This window comes from Zootoca vivipara, chromosome 2 (assembly GCF_965207765.1).
Source record: "Zootoca vivipara chromosome 2, rZooViv2.hap1.1, whole genome shotgun sequence".
Lineage (NCBI taxonomy): Eukaryota > Metazoa > Chordata > Lepidosauria > Squamata > Lacertidae > Zootoca > Zootoca vivipara.
In genome coordinates, this window is record NC_142584.1 from 8,176,117 (window position 1) to 8,197,304 (window position 21,188).

General features: G+C 46.5%; 3 protein-coding genes across 5 annotated transcripts in view; 1 reads left to right on the forward strand and 2 right to left on the reverse strand.

Moving 5' to 3' along the window:
* Positions 1 to 2,506, forward strand: part of AVIL (advillin) — a 38,598-nt gene extending 36,092 nt beyond the window's left edge. For all 3 annotated transcript variants that reach the window (XM_060272099.2, XM_088661249.1, XM_060272101.2), the window contains exon 20: positions 1,967 to 2,506. In XM_060272099.2, the coding sequence (XP_060128082.2) occupies positions 1,967 to 2,080 (114 nt within the window). In that variant the 3' untranslated portion in view covers positions 2,081 to 2,506. The remainder of the gene's footprint in view (positions 1 to 1,966) is intronic.
* A 2,036-nt stretch (positions 2,507 to 4,542) lies between these two features.
* Positions 4,543 to 11,279, reverse strand: TSFM (Ts translation elongation factor, mitochondrial). Its single transcript, XM_035103034.3, has 6 exons — positions 11,182 to 11,279; positions 10,143 to 10,286; positions 9,133 to 9,261; positions 7,973 to 8,095; positions 7,115 to 7,199; positions 4,543 to 5,193 (listed from the first exon to the last, which is right to left on the reverse strand). The coding sequence occupies exons 1-6, from the start codon at positions 11,266 to 11,268 to the stop codon at positions 4,775 to 4,777; spliced, it is 987 nt and encodes a 328-aa protein (XP_034958925.1). The 5' UTR covers positions 11,269 to 11,279; the 3' UTR covers positions 4,543 to 4,774.
* A 4,944-nt stretch (positions 11,280 to 16,223) lies between these two features.
* EEF1AKMT3 (EEF1A lysine methyltransferase 3) lies at positions 16,224 to 20,101 on the reverse strand. The gene is made up of 3 exons (XM_060272102.2): positions 19,853 to 20,101; positions 18,533 to 18,644; positions 16,224 to 16,963 (listed from the first exon to the last, which is right to left on the reverse strand). The coding sequence occupies exons 1-3, from the start codon at positions 20,027 to 20,029 to the stop codon at positions 16,566 to 16,568; spliced, it is 687 nt and encodes a 228-aa protein (XP_060128085.1). The 5' UTR covers positions 20,030 to 20,101; the 3' UTR covers positions 16,224 to 16,565.
* Positions 20,102 to 21,188: the final 1,087 nt, after the last annotated feature.

A 21,188-nucleotide genomic window follows, 5' to 3' on the forward strand; every position in this document is an offset into this window, starting at 1 on the left:
ACTAGTGTCATTCAGCCCGTTTACTAAACGGGCGCTAGAACATTCAGCCTTTTTCGGCGGCGGCAGCACGTGGGGGGGCCGGCTGGCCCCTCCCACGGCCGCCGCTTCGTCGAGGCGCTCCGCTGAGCCCAGCTGGCCAGCGGGCGCCCAGGAGAAGGCCGCGATTCTTCTGAGGACTGCGAGGGAAACGGTAGGCAGAGGGGTGGGGAGAGCGTGTGTGTGTGTGCGTCAAATCTCTGTGTCCGTGGGGCACATGCGCAGTAGCGCGGACACGGGGACTGGACGCAGAGACACTTGCACATCTAGGATGCATCTCTGGGTTATTTGTGGGGCACAGGAATTCATTCATTTCCCCCCCCCAAAAAAATATAGTTTGGCCCCCCACAAGGTCTGAGGGACAGTGGACCGGCCCCCTGCTGAAAAAGTTTGCTGACCCCTGATCTAGACTCTTTAGCCTCACGTTCCTTCAGTCCATAGCGTAGCATGAGGTCTGTTCTGCACTACTTAAGCACCAAGGCACATGCTTGAGCATGTAGGGATACCCCCTGCTGCTCCTTCCTTTCTTCCCTGTGTTTTTTTTTTTTTTAAAGGAAGTGGCTGGCAGGCAGCAACAGTGGGAGCAAATATGCCACTGCTTACTGGAGCCTTCCAACAGAAAAACAAAACACCAAAGCACTAAAAGTCTGCGATACACAGGTTGGGAAACGCTGCTACCTGTGTATCCCACCCTAGGAATAGCAGGCTGGAAATTTCATTCATACATGCATCCTGTTAGGGCTACCAATGATTGTGCCATGCAAACATACATTTTGGCATTTGGGGCAGAATTCATTCTTAAGCTTTAAAACAGGGGTCAGCAAACTTTTTCAGCAAGGGGCTGGTCCACTGTCCCTCAGAGCTCGTGGGGGGGCCGGACTATATTTTTTTAAAAAAATATGAACGAATTCCTATGCCCCACAAATAACCCAGAGATGGGTTTTAAATAAAAGGACACATTCTACTCATGTAAAACATGCTGATTCCTGGACCGTCCGTGGGCCGGATTTAGAAGGCGAATGGGCCGCATCTGGCCCCCGGGCCTTTAGTTTGGGGACCCCTGCTTTAAAAGGTAAGTTCCCAGTCCTCTTGGCTGCAGAGGCAGGCTTCAAATGGCACGGGCTATACCTGGCGAAATTGCTGAAGGCTTGAAACACGGCCAGACTCCAGTATAGCTGAAGTTAGAACCACTCTCACAAATAGAAGATGAAGAGGCTGTACCACTTCAGACTGCAGATAGGGACTTGCAGGACTAAATGTGTCTTCATATAAAACGAAACAAAAAATAAACCCCCTTCGCACAGAAAACCAGCATGTCAGGGGGAAGGATTCTTATGCCCAACTGTAACTCGGCCTGTTAACCCACTCCCCTCTATTTCCCGTGTTTAATTTTAGATTGTAAGCTGGTTGGGGCAGGGGCCTATCGTCGTACTCTGTAAAATGACCATGCACATAAATTGATGAATAAATAATAAAATTTCATGTGTGGGAATATCTAGAACAGGCATCCCCAAACTGCGGCCCTCCAGATGTTTTGGCCTACAACTCCCATGATCCCTAGCTAACAGGACCAGTGGTCAGGGATGATGGGAATTGTAGTCCAAAACATCTGGAGGGCCGAAGTTTGGGGATGCCTGATCTAGAGGTAAATCTACCTAATTCATTCGTTTGCTAAAGTGGAGCATTCAATCCCCTCACCCCAAACACTTGCAGTCTGACGTTCCACATTCAGAAGTAGGTTTTCCACCTCAGCGGATGTGTGTGAAGACTACGGCCAAAAGCAATTCATCACAATTAACTTTCTTTCTTGGATCCTCTTGTGCTAACGTGACCTAGAGTGGGACCCCATTGTGTTCACTCGCTGCTCAAATCCTATCTTTCATTTACGGTACTCATCTAGTTATTGTGGTCTTTCCCCCCTCATCAACAGAATTTCCTGTCAGCACAAGACTTCCTCCAAGTCTTTGGGATCCCCAGGGAAGAGTTTGCTGCTCTCCCCCCGTGGAAGCAACTCAACATGAAGAAAGAGAAGGGGCTTTTCTGAAGAATAAGCATTTCTCGAGATTGAAAAGGCGACACCCGCACTCAATTCCTATTGATTTGGGGGCAGGACCCCTAGTCAGAAGCAGCTGAGCCTGCGAAGGGAGCTGCCTTATGTATCACGTTTGTGCCTAAATTGCGCTTTGAAGGTTGGTTTCGTATCTTTTACTCAAGGCTGCTGTTGTCCAGGGACTTAAAAACAACAACAACAAAAGGGCTTCACCATTGCAAGTCTACAGTGGTGAGAAAACCAACTCAAATGAAGCAGGCAGAACTGAATTTCAGAAGATCCACAGGCAACAGCCGTCTCTGCTATCGGTTGCGCTTGATGTAAATTAAGGAGCCACGCGATGGCTGGCTGTTCTGTTTTGAATTGGGCCTTGTAGAGTGCATACCTGTATTGCAAACATTAAAATCCAGCTTCACTGTCCTCAATAACTCATTCCATCCTGCCTGTGACCTCAGGGAATGCCGGGGCTTGTAGTTCTGCAATGATTGCTTACAGTCATGTGCAGAAAGCTCTAGTTTTGGGGACCAGGTACGGGATTTAAGCACACTAACACCTACTACATTGTCGGGCCGCTTTGCCTTCCCCAACTCCAGCGCCACTGTGGTCTACTCAACTATTAGGGGATGTGCTGTGTCATTGGTAGAGTCTAGCTTCCCACTGCAAGTGCTGGTGAGAAAGAGGAGCTAAGAGGAAATATACCAGTAATAACAATCTAGCATCATGCAATGTGCCACTAGCATCCTCTCCACCTAGCCACACTGAAAGAGAGGGGCAGGCAACATGTGACCTCCAGATGTTGCTGGACAACAATTCCCATCATCCCTAGCCCACGGGGGCTGATGGGAGTTAAGTCCAACATCTGGAGGGCACCATGTTGGCTATCTCTGCTGTCACAAAACACTTATTTTCAATCTGACAAGAGAGAGGCCGGCTCTGTTACCTTGTACTTGTCTGGTACATACCATACACAGTGGTACCTCAACATCCGAATGACTCAACTTCCAAAGGTTTCGACTTCTGAAGTCGGCAAACCCGGAAGTCTTTTCGCCACGTTCAATATCACAAATTCAGTATTACAAGAATCTCACTTTCTCCCTAAGGCTAGCAAGAGACTTTCAAGCACAAGTGGGAACCACAGGCCTAGGGGCCAAATGTTGCCTTCCAGGCTTATCTGACCCATAGTGCCCCACCCTCCTGGCTACACCACCTCAAACAGATCCCACACCAGCCCTAATCTGCACCTTCCTGGCTGGAATATGTCCTTAAACTCTGGTAATGCCTCTTGGTTTGCCTGGATGGATGACAAAGAAGTGTGTGTGACTGCAGAAACTAGCCTACTATACTAAGGTAACATTTACATTCATTGCTCCACCTGCTTTGGCTCCGTCAACTGGCCCTTGGTTCAAAAAATGATTCTGCACCTTTGCTTTTCAAGCATGTGAACCACCCATTCCCAAGGGAACCAGGGTACGTAGGTGCTGGGGGAGCAGCCTTCCACAGTCAAAAAGTAGCCCTCCACCCAAGTTGATTAGTAGCAGAAGAGTTTATGTCATGTATGTAGTGCAAATATCACAGAATTTGGGCACCTGATCACAGGAGGTCTGGGCTTACTCCTTAACAGGGGCTGTCAGAATGCAATAGGGAACAATGTGCCTGGACCAGGAAGATGACTTGCCTGTCTAAGATGCCGTAAGCCGGCATTCAAGACAGTGTGGATGAATGCAGGCAGGCTGTCCGACAACTTCTGCAGCTTTGCCACAGAAGTCAGCTTGTTTTCAGTATGTGTTACAGAACACACAAGCCTTGCTCATCAACTTGCTCACTGGGTACCACAGTAGCTACACTTGCCACTCATGGCCAACCAAGCATTGCCGGCTACCACAGAAGTAGCACAGGCTGTTCTACGAAGCTGGACAAGGGAAGCTGTTTGCGGGCAGATCAGATTTCATTCTGGCCCATCTCCTAGGGTGCCCTCACCTACTAATGCTTGGATGGCTGGGAGGAAGAAAGGAGCAGGTATCTCCAGCAATAATTACCAGGGACCTTGGCTTACTAAATGATGAGAAGTCTGTTCTGACTTTAAGCCTTTAGACTTCTGCTGCAATAGAAGAGGGTGCTGTAGTCGTGCTTCCCATAAGGGAAAACAAGGACACCCAAGCTTCTAGTCCTCACTGTGGAAACCCTTTATAAGGTGGACAGGGACTACTCATTTCATGAAGAGAAAGGGGGGCTCCAATGGGTTTCTAGTAGCCCCCAATGATTTTCTGCATGCTTCAAGAGTTGCCCAGTTACCTCACAGACCTAGCCTAGACCCACAGTTTAGCAAAACCCACCTCTCCTTTCACTTTACTGCACCCTCCAGCTGTCCTGTTCTGCTACACTTAGCATGGATAGCAAATAAAAATGTGCTCCCTGGGGTTCATGACAATTCAACAGATGCGCTTGAACCAGCAGACGCTGTTCCCCTCCTTGCTGCCAGCTAGTTTTATTTGCAACATTGACAGCTGTCTTCCACACCTGCTCAGAGTCGTTCTGGAGCTTTGAAATGAGATTGCGCACAATCAGTATTCAGCTTCCATGACCAACCCAACACAGAGTTTAATTCATGACTGGTTAGGTCTGTTAACCAAGGCAGGGCCCAAACAGGAACTGGGAACAGTTCACTTGCCCCACCGCCACCAGTATTGTTTAGTCTGATGGTGACAGTTCTATATCCTCTCCGCATTCAAACCGCACAAAGTCCAGCACAGATACACCCGTGGGCCGAACGTACTGTCCCAAGGAAATAGCAGGGTCCAGCAGGAAGGGCTGGGCAAGCATCTTGGTTTCAGAATCTCCGCCGGGTTCATCCTCCAGAGAGCCTACAGAGAGGGGGGCCATGCCCACCACATGCTGGCCCAGCCTCCAGCCCAGTTCAGCAAAGTCCGACTTTTCACATGGCTCAGAGGGACAGCAGATCACCAAAGCTCCGTATTTGCCAAACATCATGTTAGAAAGGAACGGGTTTCCTTCTGGAAGAGCCCCGTGCACGTAAGAGCCGATGAAAAATTTCTCTGGCACCGATATCCACACTGCTCTCTTAATGACCATGTTCTCCCCCAGCTTGCCTGCATAGAAAAAGAGAAGACAAATGGGAGGATTAACCATTAGGAGCACAGGTGATGTTTCAAGGGCTGAGCTATGCTATGCCTATGGCAAACAGCTACATTTTGAAAAGGAAGTGGTCCTTGCAGAAAGCATTGCATTCTTGGCAACATAATCCCCTGGGCACACCTACAAATTAGAGAAAAGGGTATTCAGGCAGAAAAGGACTGTTGCCTCAGTAGTACAGCATCTGCCTTGCAGATCCTTCAATCCCTGGTACCTCTAGGTAGGACTAGGAACTGCACCCTGCCAGAAACCCAGGAGAGCTGCTGCCCAATAGACAATACTGGGTGAGATGAACCAAATGGTGTGACTCAGTATAAGGCAAGTTTCTTATGTACCTCCTGCTTCCTTGGTCTTATTTAGCAATAATCTTTCTATATCTATCTATCTATCTATCTATCTATCTATCTAAATGTAGGCATTGCGCACACAGAGGTCACAGCCTTTCTCCGTAACTGCTGAACAGTAATGTAACAAATTTGGCCACAACATACCTTGCCCATCAGGGAGGGATCTGGCATAATTTCCCCCCGAAAAACCATACCTTTCACACCTAAAATAATGATTAAACACACAAAAAAGTGGCGCCCAAATTAGACGTCACCACCAGAAGCTCTGAAGACTCCAGCAGCATCCAAAAGCTGCGCCGCCAGATGACATCACAAAATTCCACAGCAACCAACTGAAAACAGTCCTTCTGCAGCAACAAGGCCCAGCTTTTTCAATAGGCCACAGCATTGCCAAGCAGGGGAAATAAACAGAATAGGGCCTTTCAAAACGGGGGGGGGGCGCACAGGGATGAGGCACAACAAAGGGAGGGGGGACACATAGCCATGGGGGTGGGGAGGACCCTGAGTCAGCCAAAGCAGTGGGGGGTGGGTTGGGACAGGGAAAAATGAGTAGGCTGACCGCCAAAACGGCCATTCCACCTACAAAGCCCAAGCCCAAAGACTCTCCCGGCGGCTGTATTAATAAACGCCTGGCAGCATTAGGCAGTCGTTCATCATTTCCCCTAACATGCACTTGGGGGCATGGCGAGGGGTTTTTGCTTTTTAATTTAGTGGGCGTTGTCACATGTGAGGCTATGGCAGCCATTTTAAGTAAGGGCAGTCATGCCCCCTTTAACCTAGGCTTTATACTATGACTGATTGCCAGCCTCTGCGTCTTTAAAAAAAACCACAACCATGCACTTTCTCTCCCCAGTTTAAGTCCTCAAACAAACACCACATCCTACACCTACTCCAAAATTAGAAAATCCAAATAACCAAAACAAACAAACCAACCACAAAACACACAACAATGCCCAAATCATACAATACCCACCAAAATAAATGACAACCCCAAAAATAAAATTAAACAATAGTAACTTCTGCTTCTCATGTTCTTATTTAAAAATAAATAAATCTATATATATAAAAATGTTCACAATGCGTGCGCAGTAGCCAATGTATGGAGATACGGGGGGGGGAACAACACTCCCCGGGGGCAACAGAGGGCTCAGACAAAAGTGCATGCTGGGAAACAGAACCCAGAAGCTGACAGTTCCTTCTCCAAGGGTGGGGGCCAAGGTATGGAGAAACAGGCGGAGGGGCCAACACTCCCCGGAGACAACAGAGGGCTCAGACGAGTGGGGAGGAGGGGACTCGATAGCTCATGAGTCAGGACAGGGTAGGGCCAGTCACAGGGATGTGCCAGATAAGTCATGTGTCCGGACAGAGTGGGGGGGAATCACAGGAAAGAACCACAGCAACGCGTGGCCGGGCCAGCTAGTTGCTTACATAAAAAAGAACTATCAAACTGGTTTACAACAGTAAATTGAAACAATTTAAACTAGAGGAAACCAAATCACAGACAATTGAAATGTGGCACTAGAACACTCACCAATAGCCAGAGCCAGCTGGTCCACAAGCAAGGAGCCATCAGGTCCTATCCTGAGCTGAGAAAGCTCATTTGAGTTTAAGAAACACTGCAAAATAAGTATATTGTGCATTATAAATCTACAAACTTATCAAGCACTTCTCCTGAAGTGCACAACGAGATTTATAACCTTCACAGTTAATTAGAAAAGCTGTTTAGGCAACTGCTAAAATGGTTTGGGGGGGCTGGGGAGGGGAGGAATGAGGCTCGATCTACAAATGCAGCAGTAGCTGCTGGTTTGCCACCCGAAAACACACTCAGTGTGGAGCCTCAAGACAACCCAGACTTCCAAATATGTGTTTATGTATAACGCATGTGCATGCAAACACAAGTTTCCCTCACTTGCCATTTAAACTATATTTCCAGCTAAACAAAGTGTCTGCAACTCATGACAACTGTCTGTAGGCAAGCACACAGGAACAGCAACTCACAGCCCCCTTGAAGGGGTACAGATGAAAAGCCCCGAAGTATTCTTTCCCCAGTTATTTCAATCTAAGGCAAGGCAATATTCCTCAGAACCAAGATGCACTGGTCAGTTCGCAGCATAGGGATAGCATTTATAAACAGAACACCCATTAAGAGTCCTTTTTACTTCTGCAGAAACTTCCTGGGAGCATTCACTTTGTGTGGGAATCAACCTACCAGGTCTGGTAAGAAACAGTGGAACAAGCCCCTCTACCCCTTCAGTTCTACGATTCTGTGACCTCCCTTTGTATAATTTGCTTATTAAGATTCATTCAGCAGAAAGGTGCACTTTGCACTTAAAGGCTATTAAAATGTGCCAGGAGTTTTAAGCTACGAAGCCTTTAGTGCCACTCTCACCTTGGCGTACGTGTTCAGCCGGTCCCCGGTCCCCTGATAATGCAGCATCGTTCCAATCGCTGCCTGCTGAATCAGATGCTGGAACTTGACATTTCGGGCCACAAAGTCAGTCTCGCAGTTCACCTGGCAAAGAAGCATAGCTAACTTTCAACTGACTTGGCCACTGACTTCTATGGTGCAGGAATAAAATCAGAAGTGGCAATTAGAGGATGAGATGACATCTTGTTTTCCAAAGGCAAGGGCACGGAATATAAGGCATCCAACTTTTTCACTCAGGCTTTCCCCGAGAGGGGATCCAAGCTATGCTGATGTATTAGGTAAAGGGACCCCTGACCGTTAGGTCCAGTCGCGGACAACTCTGGGGTTGCGGCGCTCATCTCACTTTACTGGCCGAGGGAGCCAACATACAGTCATGTGGCCAGCATGACTAAGCCGCTTCTGGCAAACCAGAGCAGCGCACGGAAACGCCGTTTACCTTCCCGCAGGAGCGGTGCCTATTTATCTACTTGCACTTTGACGTGCTTTCGGACTGCTAGGTTGGCAGGAACTGGGATTCGAACCGCCGGCCTTCTGATCGGCAAGCCCTAGGTTCTGTGGTTTAACCCACAGCGCCATCCACGTCCTGTATGCTGATGTATTAACCTGATCTAATTATTTGTTATGTCTTTTCAATTTGTTTTATGACTGTATTTTTATTGTTAATTTTGTACTATCCACTGCCCTATTAGTATTTTTTTGAACTTTTTCTTATACTGTTAGCAGCACAGTGGTACCTCTGGTTGCAAACGGGATCCATTCAGGAGGCCCGTTCGCAACATGAAAAGGCCGCATCCTGAAGCGCCGCGTCTGTGCAGGGGCGTGACGCAATTTGGCGCTTCTGCGCATGCGCCAAACCTGGAAGTAACCCATTCCGGGACTTCCGTGTTCGGCGCGTCCGTAACTTGAAAAGACGCAACCCGCAGCAGACATATCATGAGGTATGACTGTATAGATTTTTGGGGGGGGGGGAAGGCTACAGCTTTGGTTCTGTTCCATTACTTTACATTCAGTTGTGTTTCTTTGTTGCTGTGTGTTATTAAAGTGTATGCTCTTTTTTAAACAAACAAAAAGTTATTTTTTATTTTTTTAAAAAAAGTTTTTGTCAAAAGGAAAATGCTCACCTCTACCATCACTGCAGAGCTTCCCTCTTGCAGCAGCCCAATAAGCCCTTCTTGTGTCTTCCGTCCTTGCAATTTGGAAGCTTTGCTCCATCCTTCCTTTTGGGCTTGCTCATGTAGCCAGGCTTCAGCCTTGAAAGACAAATGCAAACCCGTAAACTGAGATACTATTGCCAAGAACAACACAACAAATCAATTCAAACCCTAAATAAAAGCACAAGTATTCTCCCAGTATTATACCACTGCAGAATAAAATGGGGGATGTTCAAATATTATTATAAATATGGCTCCATTTTATTTTAAAAATGTCTTGCAGATGGAAAGGAGAATGTAAGAATATGAAACTATTTGGTCCACTGACATCCTTGTGTGTAAATATAAACTTCAGATCAACCATTAGAAGTATGCTGTTTAGATCCATTGCAGGTTCTAGAAGACATAGAATCCATATCTACTTCCAACAGGAGGCTAAACTAATACTGTTTTGGTGCCTCCTCTGGTGCCATTCACAGACAGTGTTGTTAAGGAATTATCAGTTTACTAAGGTTTCTCTCTCTGACCAAAAATAAGAGTTAGCTGTTTATTTGGAAGCAATTCCCACTGACTGAAACACATTTTGAAATGCACACTGTTTTTATGAATCACAATGCATTTTGTTTTTCCCTGAACTTTTGGATTCTTTCCCCAAGTTCTTCTTCACAATAATTCATCTGGCATAGAAACATCTCCTGGTGATCTTTTTGTGGGGCTGGGTGGGCAACAAGAAAAGAGTCACTACCCTTTGCCTACATTGACTGAAGACACACAGGATAAAACATTCTGGCCTCTAAACTCACTTGCAACCACATCTCGATGTGATTTACCCCACTGCCAGTATGCATTGGACTGCAGCCTTAACAACAGACTTGCAAAAATTGCTTACAACGCACTTATTTTCCCGAAATACTTGAAACACTCAGGCAAAAAACTAAAATTAAACTTGCATTTTACATCACTGAAACATTTGTTCTCACCTCACTGACGTCATCAAATTTCTCCAATGCTTTCTTGCAGTTCACAAACGAGTAGCCAGTTTTCTTTCTGAGCTTCACCAGAGCTTCTTTTGCTGCTAGAACCGGAAGGCCAGCATGAAGAAAACGAACTAGATGCAAGTCAAACTACAAGGGGAAAGCAAAGACAAAAATTAGTGAAAAGGACCCAGTGACCAGCTAGTAGTCTTCGGGAGTCAGGAACCCCAGACTGTAAAGGTGCCACATAACACCCACCCGAAATAACCCGATTGTTTAGTGTGTCAGCACCTAAACTTTGGAACTGCTATCAAGCAGGTACTTTCATTGAACTCTTTTTAAACTTTTAAACTCCCTGCCTACTGCTATCAAGCAAAACAAATGCAATACAGTACCTTGTTACGCAGATCCAATAGTTACAACATATAGAGCACAACAGGCTGAATGGTAATGTTTGTAACAAATTTCTTTACTGGTTACTTCCTATCATACAAATCAAGTCCAGGATGTACACCATATACAATCCTTAAGCAAAGTATATAACCTATTTAATTAAATCCAATGCAGATATATTTCTTCCTTTCTTATTACATTCTTGTTTGAGTTCATATATTACCCAGTCCTTGGATGTGGTTGCACTCTATATCTTGTAACTACTGCTATCAAGTAGGCACTTTCATTGAACTCTTTTTGGCACCTGCTCTTATTTAGACATTGCCTACGCAGGTGCTTATAAATGCCGGTGTGAATTTAAACCTCTTTTGTAGTATTTTAACTTTTTTGCTGTTTTTAAAGTATGGTTGTGACTTTTCCCTCCCCCTTTCATTTTATCGTTTTGCCTTTTTGTGTGAACTGCTTTTACGATTTACAGGTGTATTAAATTTTATGAATAAATTAAATCAAATTAAAATGCAGACCCCGCGAGCCTGAGCTCCATCATCACACTCTGTGCCCTGCCCATGCTTGCCCGGCCTAGACGACAGAGACGGATCTAAGCAGGGAGAAGCAGAGGCAGCAACGCCCAACGAAAGACTTTCGCACTCACTTGCCCGGCTAGAGAACCCCTTTTCTGCAAGGGCAGCAGCGCCCTTCCCAGCCCAACCATCCGCTGCATCTTCAAGGCGCTTGCCATTACGCGTCACTACGTATGCGACGCGACGCGCTCCCTTACGACCTTTTGGCTGAGGCCGCGCACGCGCGGTGCCGCTCGTCACTTCCGCCCAACCGGGTTCTAGTTCGCTCGACGCACACCATTGGCTGCAGCAGCTGGGGGGAGGTGGCGCCAAGGAAAACGAAAGTTATAGAGCGGCGCTCACGTTGCAAGTTCCGGGTTTGCTTCGGAACCTCTATTTTCGCCTTTATGTTAAAAGCAATCCAATGATACAGTATATTTATAATGCAAAAGTGATAGAAAAGAGAACTGTGCAAAGACCGCGCCTCCGATTCCAAGTGAGGGTGGAAGGGCTGAGGCGGCTTCGCAGTGCAACCCTCACCAGGTCTACTCAGAAGTAAGACCCATCGAATTCAATGGGGTCTAGGATTGCAGCCTTATTCTTGCTGCAGCCCGAGTGTTTTTGGTGTGGTCACAACAGGACTCCATCCCTATATTCCCCGCTGGCTTCATTTCCACTACAGCTCCCTTAAGCACCACTGAACACCCTTGGGTCATTGTACAAAAAGATGGACATCCTGCATCAAATATCCCTAACATCCAGGGCCGGCCCAAGACATCTCTCAACTGCTGGTTTCTTCCCCAACCTGCAACATAGGGATAGTCACAACAGGCTCTGTGTTTTCATACAGATGACCTGCTTTTGGAAGACCACCCACTCTTCTCTTTACTTCCACTTCCATCATATATTTTAGCTTGCATTTCCCCCAGCAATTAAACATAACCTGATTGTCTTGCAAGCTTATCAATACTTATCCTTGCAAGCTTATCCCGGTTTGGCTGCACTGCTTGTCAGTTAGTTTCCAGGACCAATTCAAAGTGTTGGCTTTGACCTATAAAGCCTTAAATGGCTCAGGATTGCGATACCTCAAGGACCGCCTCTCCCCATATGAACCAGTCCAGACCCTGTGATCCTAATCTAAGGCCCTTCTTTGTGTGCCTCCTCAAGAGGTCCAAAGGGTGTCAACACGAGAACAGGCCTTTTCTGTGGTGGCGCCCCACTTCTGGAAGGCTCTCCCCAGAGCAGCTCGTCTGGCCCCTTCATTACATATGTGAGGTGTGAGGCAAAACATGTATGGTTTTCATTCATTATTAAGGTTTGTATATTTGTGATTTTATATTGTAATCCACCCTGTGATCCTTGGATGTATAGGGCTACATAGAAATGTAATAATAAATAACAACAACACTTAAAAGTAGACTACGTTGCCACAGTTTGGAAGGGCCATGGGGAGTGTGTGTTGAATTATTAAACTGTGGCTGGGTTCAAACCTAGCTCACACCTGGCCATCCCAGTGATGTAAAATCCTAATTTCACATATTAATTGATGGGGTTTGAACTGGCGGTCCCATCACCAGTTTTAAAGCATGCTCCGGCCGTCAATCTAGTCAGCGTTTGTACATAGAATAGGGGAGGTAGCCTATCTATCTAGGAGAAGGAAAACTCTGATCCTAAACTTCTGCTGCCTTGCGGGCTATCTTCAGGAGAAGAAAAGGCTAAGGAGTAAACTCCACACAAATTTAGAGTCACTAAGAAGGATGGTGTCTTGTACATCTCCTCCTGGCGACTCCTGCAGCCAAGCTGGTGCCAAATGTATTGCTCTGCTTTCCTTTGGACCACACCAGTGAGGCTGAAAGGTGAGTCTTGTTGTCTGGGCCACCCAGGACCTCCATGCACACTGCCTAGGCTTGTGGAAGAGACATAAAGCAAGCTTTTGAGGCTGTGGTTGCTGGAGATGGTTCATTCCACAATTGCTGTTTCATATGCCTTTCCCCTGTACTACTTCTGGACTGCAACAGCATCAGGCCCATGACAACTGAGCAATGTTGCACTCCCCATATCCGTGATTAACAGCATGGGTTAGGAAGCCTGTTGTTCAGCATGCTCCCTCACTCTCTGCTGTCATACAGAAAGATCAGGACTAATCTACTCTACAGGGTCATTATAAGGACTAATGATAACTTTAAAAGTACTATACTATATTAAGTGCTTGGAAATACAAGCAATTAAACAACTGATAGACAAGAGGAGGGAACCATGTACGTACTGCACAGAAAAATTCATTCAGCTAATCACCTATAAATCCTTATGGTCTCAGGGATGCTGGGATGTATTCTCTTGCAACGCAGCTCTGAGACGCTTTAAAAAATGCAAATGTAGAGAATATTACTTTAAATAGCTTCTGTAATTCACATGTTAAGTAAAATCTTACATGCATAGCTTCCTTAAGATATTATACAAATTGAACTGAAACCAGGGTCCCTAAAAATGCTACCTATTAATAATTTATATAATAAGGAAATTAATAATGAGATGGTAAAGGTAAAGGGACCCCTGACCATTAGGTCCAGTCGTGACCGACTCTGGGGTTGCGCGCTCATCTCGCGTTATTGGCCAAGGGAGCCGGCGTACAGCTTCCAGGTCATGTGGCCAGTATGACAAAGCCGCTTCTGGCGAACCAGAGCAGCGCACAGAAACACCATTTACCTTCCCACCTATTTATCTACTTGCACTCTGACGTGCTTTCGAACTGCTAGGTTGGCAGGAGCTGGGACTGAGCAACGGGAGCTCACTTTGTTGCGAAGATTCGAACCACCGACCTTCTGATCAGCAAGCCCTAGGCTCTGTGGTTTAATCCACAGCGCCACCTGCATCCCTCCAATGAGATAGTACCTTAGTGCAAAATAGAAATACATAGTGCATAGGCATGTATGATATTAAGCCATCTTTAAAAAGATAACATTATCCTTGTAGAAATGATATATCCATCTTTTTATGAAATCACAAAATTGTTTTTTTAAAAAAGCATCTCTTAAAATGAGAAAAGGCATCATAGTGTCTTTTAAAGCACTTGTGTAATGCTTCAGGTCCCTTGCCCTGGAGTTACTAAAGTAATATTTTCTTTTTTGAACCAGGATCATTATTAAAGGTAAAAAAAGTAGTTTTACAAATTTCACTTAGAAAAGAATACCAGAGTGCCAAACACATTAATTCTAATGGCACAATCTAGAACACATGCCTTCTCTGCTTGGTGCCACAGACGCACACTTGCAAAATATTACACCAAAGAAGTAAGAAACTCCTGTCACCAAAGAAGTAAGCAGCTCCTGTCAGCCAGATCACATTCTGGAGTTCCTGCTCTCCTGTGCACAGAGCTGCAGACTCTCCATTTACCCAGGAATGTTTAAATGGACCCATTCGTGTATCATGGTAAATCAGAAACAAGTGAATGCTGCCAAGTTGCTCCAATTCTTGTTCCACCATCCCTGGAGCAACAAACTGAAGCTTGGCTTACCATGCTTGCTCCCGGCCAGAGCCGTCTTTCCCATTGGGTTTACTGGTGCCTTGCACCAGGCCGCCGGCCTTTCAGGGGCGCCCCAGTGAGTGGGGGAGCTGCGCGGCTTTGCCAATGGCCTCCCCTTTCCCTCCTGCACGCCTACCAGCTGCGCCCCATCAACCATATGGCTGGTGAGCGTGCAGCTTGCGTCCCAAGTCTCCGCGGGAGGAGAGCGATCCCCGCAGAGGCTTAGGATGGAAGCTGCGCACCGCCAACTATATGGCTGGTGGACATGCAGCTTCCTTCCCAAGCCTCCACAGGAGGAGAGTGATCCCTGCAGAGGCTTGGGAAAAGGTCGACAACTCTGGGAAACGGTGGGGCACCACAGCGCCGAATATGCTTAAGATGGCCCTGCTCCTGGCTTACCAATTGGGATTTGTTTGGGGGAACATGTGACCGTAAGCCAAGGCACATGGCTGGGCGCTCCAGGAAGGGTAGAACAAAGCAGGAATGGTTCAGTAGCCTTCACTAACATGTCACTTTTTCACAACAGACAATGTGGCCCAGGGTCTCAGTGAAGCCTTTTGAAGGCCTTGAGAATCATAACAGTGGGGGTGGCACCACCCTGAAATAACTAGGGAATATAATGGAAATGCAAGAAGATCAAACCTATCCATTCTTAAGGAAATCAGCCCTGAGTGCTCCCTGGAAGGACAGGTCGTGAAGCTGAGGCTCCAATACTTTGGCCACCTCATGAGAAGAGAAGAATCCTTGGAAAAGACCCTGATGTTGGGAAAGATTGAGGGCACTAGGAGAAGGGGACGACAGAGGACGAGATGGTTGGACAGTGTTCTCGAAGCTACGAACATGAGTTTGACCAAACTGCGGGAGGCAGTGCAAGACAGGAGTGCCTGGCGTGCTATGGTCCATGGGGTCACAAAGAGTCGGACAAGACTAAACGACTAAACAACAACAACATAATGGAAATGCATGTCACATGAACACTTAGGAAGAGCTTGATGGATCAGAACAAATGTCTGTCTACTAGGCCATCATTCTGTTCTCACAGTAAGCAACCAGATGTCACCAGAAAGCCCACAACCGGGGCACTGCCCTAAGATTGACAGATGTAGGACAATATGCAAATAATAATAATAATAATAATAATAATAATAATAATAATAATAATGGCAATATCTCTCTCAGGAAACACTGCCTTTTGAGGGAGCATGACCTTTCACCCGTAGACTGGGATTTTCTTACTGCAACAATCCAGCAAAGATAAGTTATTACAAATACAGTACAGTGGTACCTCGGTTTTTGAATGTAGTCCGTTCCGGAAGACTGTTCGAGTTCTGAGATGGTCAAAAACCAAAAACTCAATACCATACCTGCCAAGTTCCTGCCGGAAAAATAAGGGATCGGACCGGAAGTAGCGCTGCCGCCATTTTGGAACCGGGCGGAGCATGCTCAGAAGCAACTTTTGATGCTGCTCTGCCCAGTTCCAAAATGGCCGCTGCACCAGAAGTCGCGCTGCAGCCATTTTGGAACTGGCCAGAGGAGCATCAAAAGTCGCTTCTGAGCATGCTCCGCCCAGTTCCAAAATGGCCACCACGCCAGATTAAACTGGGGAAAAACAAAAAAAATTGTTTTTTTCGGCTGGGAACAGCCGGAAAAACGGGGGTTTCCTGGGGAATACGGGAAACTTGGCAGCTATGCTCAATACAGAAGCCAGATGGCATGTTCGGCTTCTGAAAAGTGTTTGAAAGCCGAAGCATTTACTTCCGGCTTTATGGCGTTCGAAAACCGAAATGTTCATCAATGGAGACGTTCAAAAACTGAGGTACCACTGTATTACCATTTGCTGATGGGTAGAGAACTCTGGATAATAGCTACCACAGATGAATGCTTCACCCCACCCCAGACTTCTGGATTAAAAACACTGTTGTTGTTTTTTAAAAAAATGGTAAACCAGGAAGCTCACTGTCTGATGTCACTTTTGCAGGTCACTTTGTAGATATTAATATTCTCAACCTCATCTCTAAAGACTAGCTTTGTGGCGAAGTGCACAGGCAGCAGAGTCTCAAAGAAAAGCGCTGTACTATGCTCCTGACGCATTTTGGAAGACAGGTAGATGGTAGACTGAGCACCACATAGATGCTGGAGAGTCCTGATCAACGAGGGGTAGGTGTGCTTGAGATAGACAATATCTGCACCCAGGATGAAGTCATAATTTGGGGGGAAGTCTTTGTGGTCCACACCCCACGACAGAGCACAAACTCTGGTTTGTGTCATGCATTCTGCAGGCACGTTCCGGCGGACATTCTCCTCTATCTGCTTCATGGCCACAGGAAGGTCTGTGATGGTCACATCACCACCTGGAAGAAAGGAAAGGAAACTGTTAGCAACAAATTCAGTTTGGTACCATATACATTACTCATAATGTCGCTCGAGGCTCAGGTGGCCTCAGTGGTGCGAAGTGGCCTTCCATCGGCTTTGGGTAGTGGCCCAGCTGCATCCCTATCTGGACAGGAATAGCCTAACTACTGTTGTCTATGCTCTGGTAACATCAAGGTTAGATTACTGCAATGTGTTATATGTAGGGCTGCCTCTGAAGATGGTTTGGAAACTTCGGCTGGTGCAGAATTTAGCAGCCAGGATGCTCGCAGCCTGAACATATTACACTAATCCTGGCCCACCTGCCCTGGCTGCCAATTAGTTTCCAGGCCCAATTCAAAGTGCTGGTTTTGACCTATGAAAACTTAAACCAGGCATCCCCAAACTGCGGCCCTCCAGATGTTTTGGCCTACAACTCCCATGTTCCCTAGCTAACAGGACCAGTGGTTGGGGAAGATGGGAATTGTAGTCCAAAACATCTGGAGGGCCGAAGTTTGGGGGTGCCTGACTTAAACAGCTCAGGACCGCAATACCTCAAGGACCGCCCCTCCCCATATGAACCAAACCAGATCCTGTGATCATCACTTGAGGCCCTCCTTCGTGTGGCTCCTCCACGAGAGGTCCAGAGGGTGGCAACATGAGAAGGGGCCTTTTCTGTGGTGGCTCCCTGTTTGTGGGATGCTCACCCCAGGGAGGCTCACCTGCCACCATCATGCATCAGAACATTTCCCCCCAGTGCAAATGGTTCCAGATTAGCTGAATGTGCATTGAGAAACTCCCCCCCCCCAACTTAGTTTTCCAATGTGGGGAGTGGGGAACTTATGGACACATGCGGTGGAGCTGTGCCATAGTTCATGAATTTTGGGAAACAAGTGATTGCTGAAATCAGTGCACTTAGAGGTAAAAATGTGATCTTGTGGATCTTATATGCAAACAGTTAATGGTATTTCTTCTTGTAACTGCTTGATTACGAATTGCTATGAGCTGGAAAGAAGTTGCACACTGAGGTCCAGTGCCAAGGGCCTTCTGGCGGTTCCCTCACTGCGAGAAGCCAAGTTACCGGGAACCAGGCAGAGGGCCTTCTCAGTAGTGTCACCCGCCCTGTGGAACGCCCTCCCACCAGATATCAAAGAGAACAACAACTACCAGACTTTTAGAAGACATCTGAAGGCAGCCCTGTTTAAGGAAGCTTTTAACGTTTAATAGATTATTGTATTTTAATATCCTTCTGGAAGCCGCCCAGAGCGGCTGGGGAAACCCAGCCAGATGGGTGGGGTATAAATAATAATAATTATATTATTATTACAACTTTAGGCACCATGCAAAAATGCTCCTCTTCAACCAGGCCTTTGGCTGAATAACATTCTATGTACTTCTAAATGTGTGGGGGTTTTTTGGGGGGGGGGATTACCAGTTGCTTTTGCTTTTGCTTTTATTTCTTGTTGTGACTTTATCTTGCATCGTTATGCTGTGAACAACTCTTGAGATCTTCGGGTGAAGGGCGGTATACAAATTTAATCAATAAATAATAAATAAGTGATCTTACATACCAAGGAGGGCTGCAAGGATGCCCACGAGGCCCGTCCCAGCACCCAGTTCTATAACCTTCTTGCCCCAGAAATTCAGTTTCTGTGCCTCGAAATAGTCGCAGAGGGTTAGAGCCTTAGACATGGGGAGAGAGGGAGAATGAGAAGTAAATGAAGAGTGAGTTAAAGATCCCAAGGATACATTCAGTATGCCAAGCACATATACATGTGTGATGCAAACTTTCCCATTCCACCTTTGACAACAGGGCTAGTCGTGTCCCTGCTGATGGCAGGATTATTTCACAACGGCTGACAATGTATGCACTGGAGGAGGGGAGAATTATAAGTGTTCCTGTGAAGCATTTGATATTTTGGGATTAAAATGCTGCTGTAATAAGCAAGGAAAAGTTCGACAGCAGAGCAGCCTGCACTGAACACAAGTCCATCTCATGTCAAGGGGGGGACTTTGATAATAAGGCACCCTTAGCAAAGACAAAATTTGGCACCCCCCCCCAAAAAAAACCCCATTTATTTTCACTATAATTCATTTTGATACATTTGCTTTTTATTCGGTTCTTTTAATATTCTTTTTATTCTGTATAAATACATGTATAGGTTTAAAAAAAGTATTATTATTGTCATTATTATTATTATTTTGTGCCCCCCCCCTTCTCAGCCCCCATGCCTCCTTAAATCTGGCGCCGCTTCACAGAACACCAAAAAGCAGCTGCCCTTTTTAGAGGAATTGAAGCAACACACATACACTATATTTGCTTGCTGGGTTTTCCAAACTTGGGCGACTCCAGCTGTTCTTGGGCTACAGTTCCCATCATCCCTGACCACAGGAACTGCTAGCTAGGGATGCTGGGAGTTGTAGTCCAAAAACTGCCGGAGACCCGAGTTTGGGAAGCCCTGCGTAGATCTATTTTCAGTGCAGACCGCTTCACTTCTTGCGAGTCCCTTTCGAAACAGGCACGCTGGCGGGGCAGGCTTGTGCAAGAGACGCCCCGAAAAGTTCCTGCGGAGATCATTGCTTGTGCCTGGATGCATGCTATAAAATAAAATAAAAAAGCTCAGAGGCGACCACTTAGAAAACGTAAATATGCAACGGCAAGATTTCTACCTGATTTAAGAAGACTCTTAAAACAGATCTACCGGAAGCAATAGCCCAGCTGCCCACAACCCTATGCACACTTACAGTACCTGGAAGTAAGCCCTGCTAAACTCCGCGAGGCTTACTTCAAAGTAGACATGCACAGGGCTGCTCTAGTAAGCCCTTCCTTCAAGCCTCGTGCAAAATCTCTCTGGCCCTGGACGGATCCAGCTGCCCCCGGACGGACTCACCGCCTCCCAAACCGGCGCAGCCACCCCCAGCTGGGCGCCGTGATGCTGGGCGATGCTCAGATCGTGCCCGCAGAACCGGTAACGGGCCTCCTCCGGGAAGGCATCTGCAAAGAGCCCCAGCTCCTGCGGGAACACCGACTCCAGCCCGGCCTCCACGTCGGCGGCGATCGCGGCCATCTTCGTACCTTTCCCGGGGGCGGGACGGAGGAGGCCCTTTCCCAGTTGGGTTGCCCGGATCTGCCGCCTCTAGAGGCCGCTGGTCATCACCACCATTATTATTACTGTATTATTATTATTATTATTATTATTATTATTATTATTAAAAAATTCCTTCAGTAGCACCTTAAAGACCAACTAAGTTTTTATTTTGGTATGAGCTTTCGTGTGCATGCACACTTCATCAGATACACTGAAATCTGTTTCAGTGTATCTGACGAAGTGTGCATGCACACGAAAGCTCATACCTGTAACTATTATTATTATTATTATTATTATTATTATTATTATTATTATTATTATGCTTTATCTTGCTCAAGGCAACCCAAAGCGACTTACAAGCAGATAGGATGCTGCTGGATGGGTCAGGGAGGTATTGCTCACCTGTTCTCCAGGTGGGTTGATTTGGTGGCAGTCCCAGCCAAATAACACGGGATTTCAGCATCTGAAAAAATAGAAATGTCATTTTTGAGCTATTTATAAGGAAGTTTGCCAAAATCTACACTTCCAACATGGGTTGCCATACATACCGGACAGTCAAGCGATTTCCGCCCAGACACTTTCTGAAGCCCTTCATCCAAGGATCCCAGGGCAGTTTACAACATAAAAACACAGAAATGCATAAGTAGCCAGTGCAATTTTTCAAGAAAAAGAGGTGCTGGAACTCACCATAAATACTTCCCTCCTTCTCTTAGAATGGCAATGGTACCCACCTAAGAGGTGCCGGAACTCACCTGAAAACATGATGGAACCCACCTGGGAGGTACCAGAACTGAGTCCCTCTGAGTTCCCCCTGAGGAAAATGCCCAGATAGTAGCAAACAAACAAAAAAACCCTCCTGTTTTATTATACAGTAGTTGGGAAAGGTTTTATTATTTATTGTTTTATTATACAGTAGTTGGGACCCAGGTGGCGCTGTGGGCTAAACCACTGAGCCTAGGGCTTGCTGATCAGAAGGTCGGCAGTTCGAATCCCTGTGACGGGGTGAGCTCCCGTTGCTTGGTCCCAGCTCCTGCCAATCTAGCAGTTCGAAAGCACATCAAAAAATGCAAGTAGATAAATAGGAACCGCTAGAGCGGGAAGGTAAACAGCGTTTCCGTGTGCTGCTCTGGTTTGCCAG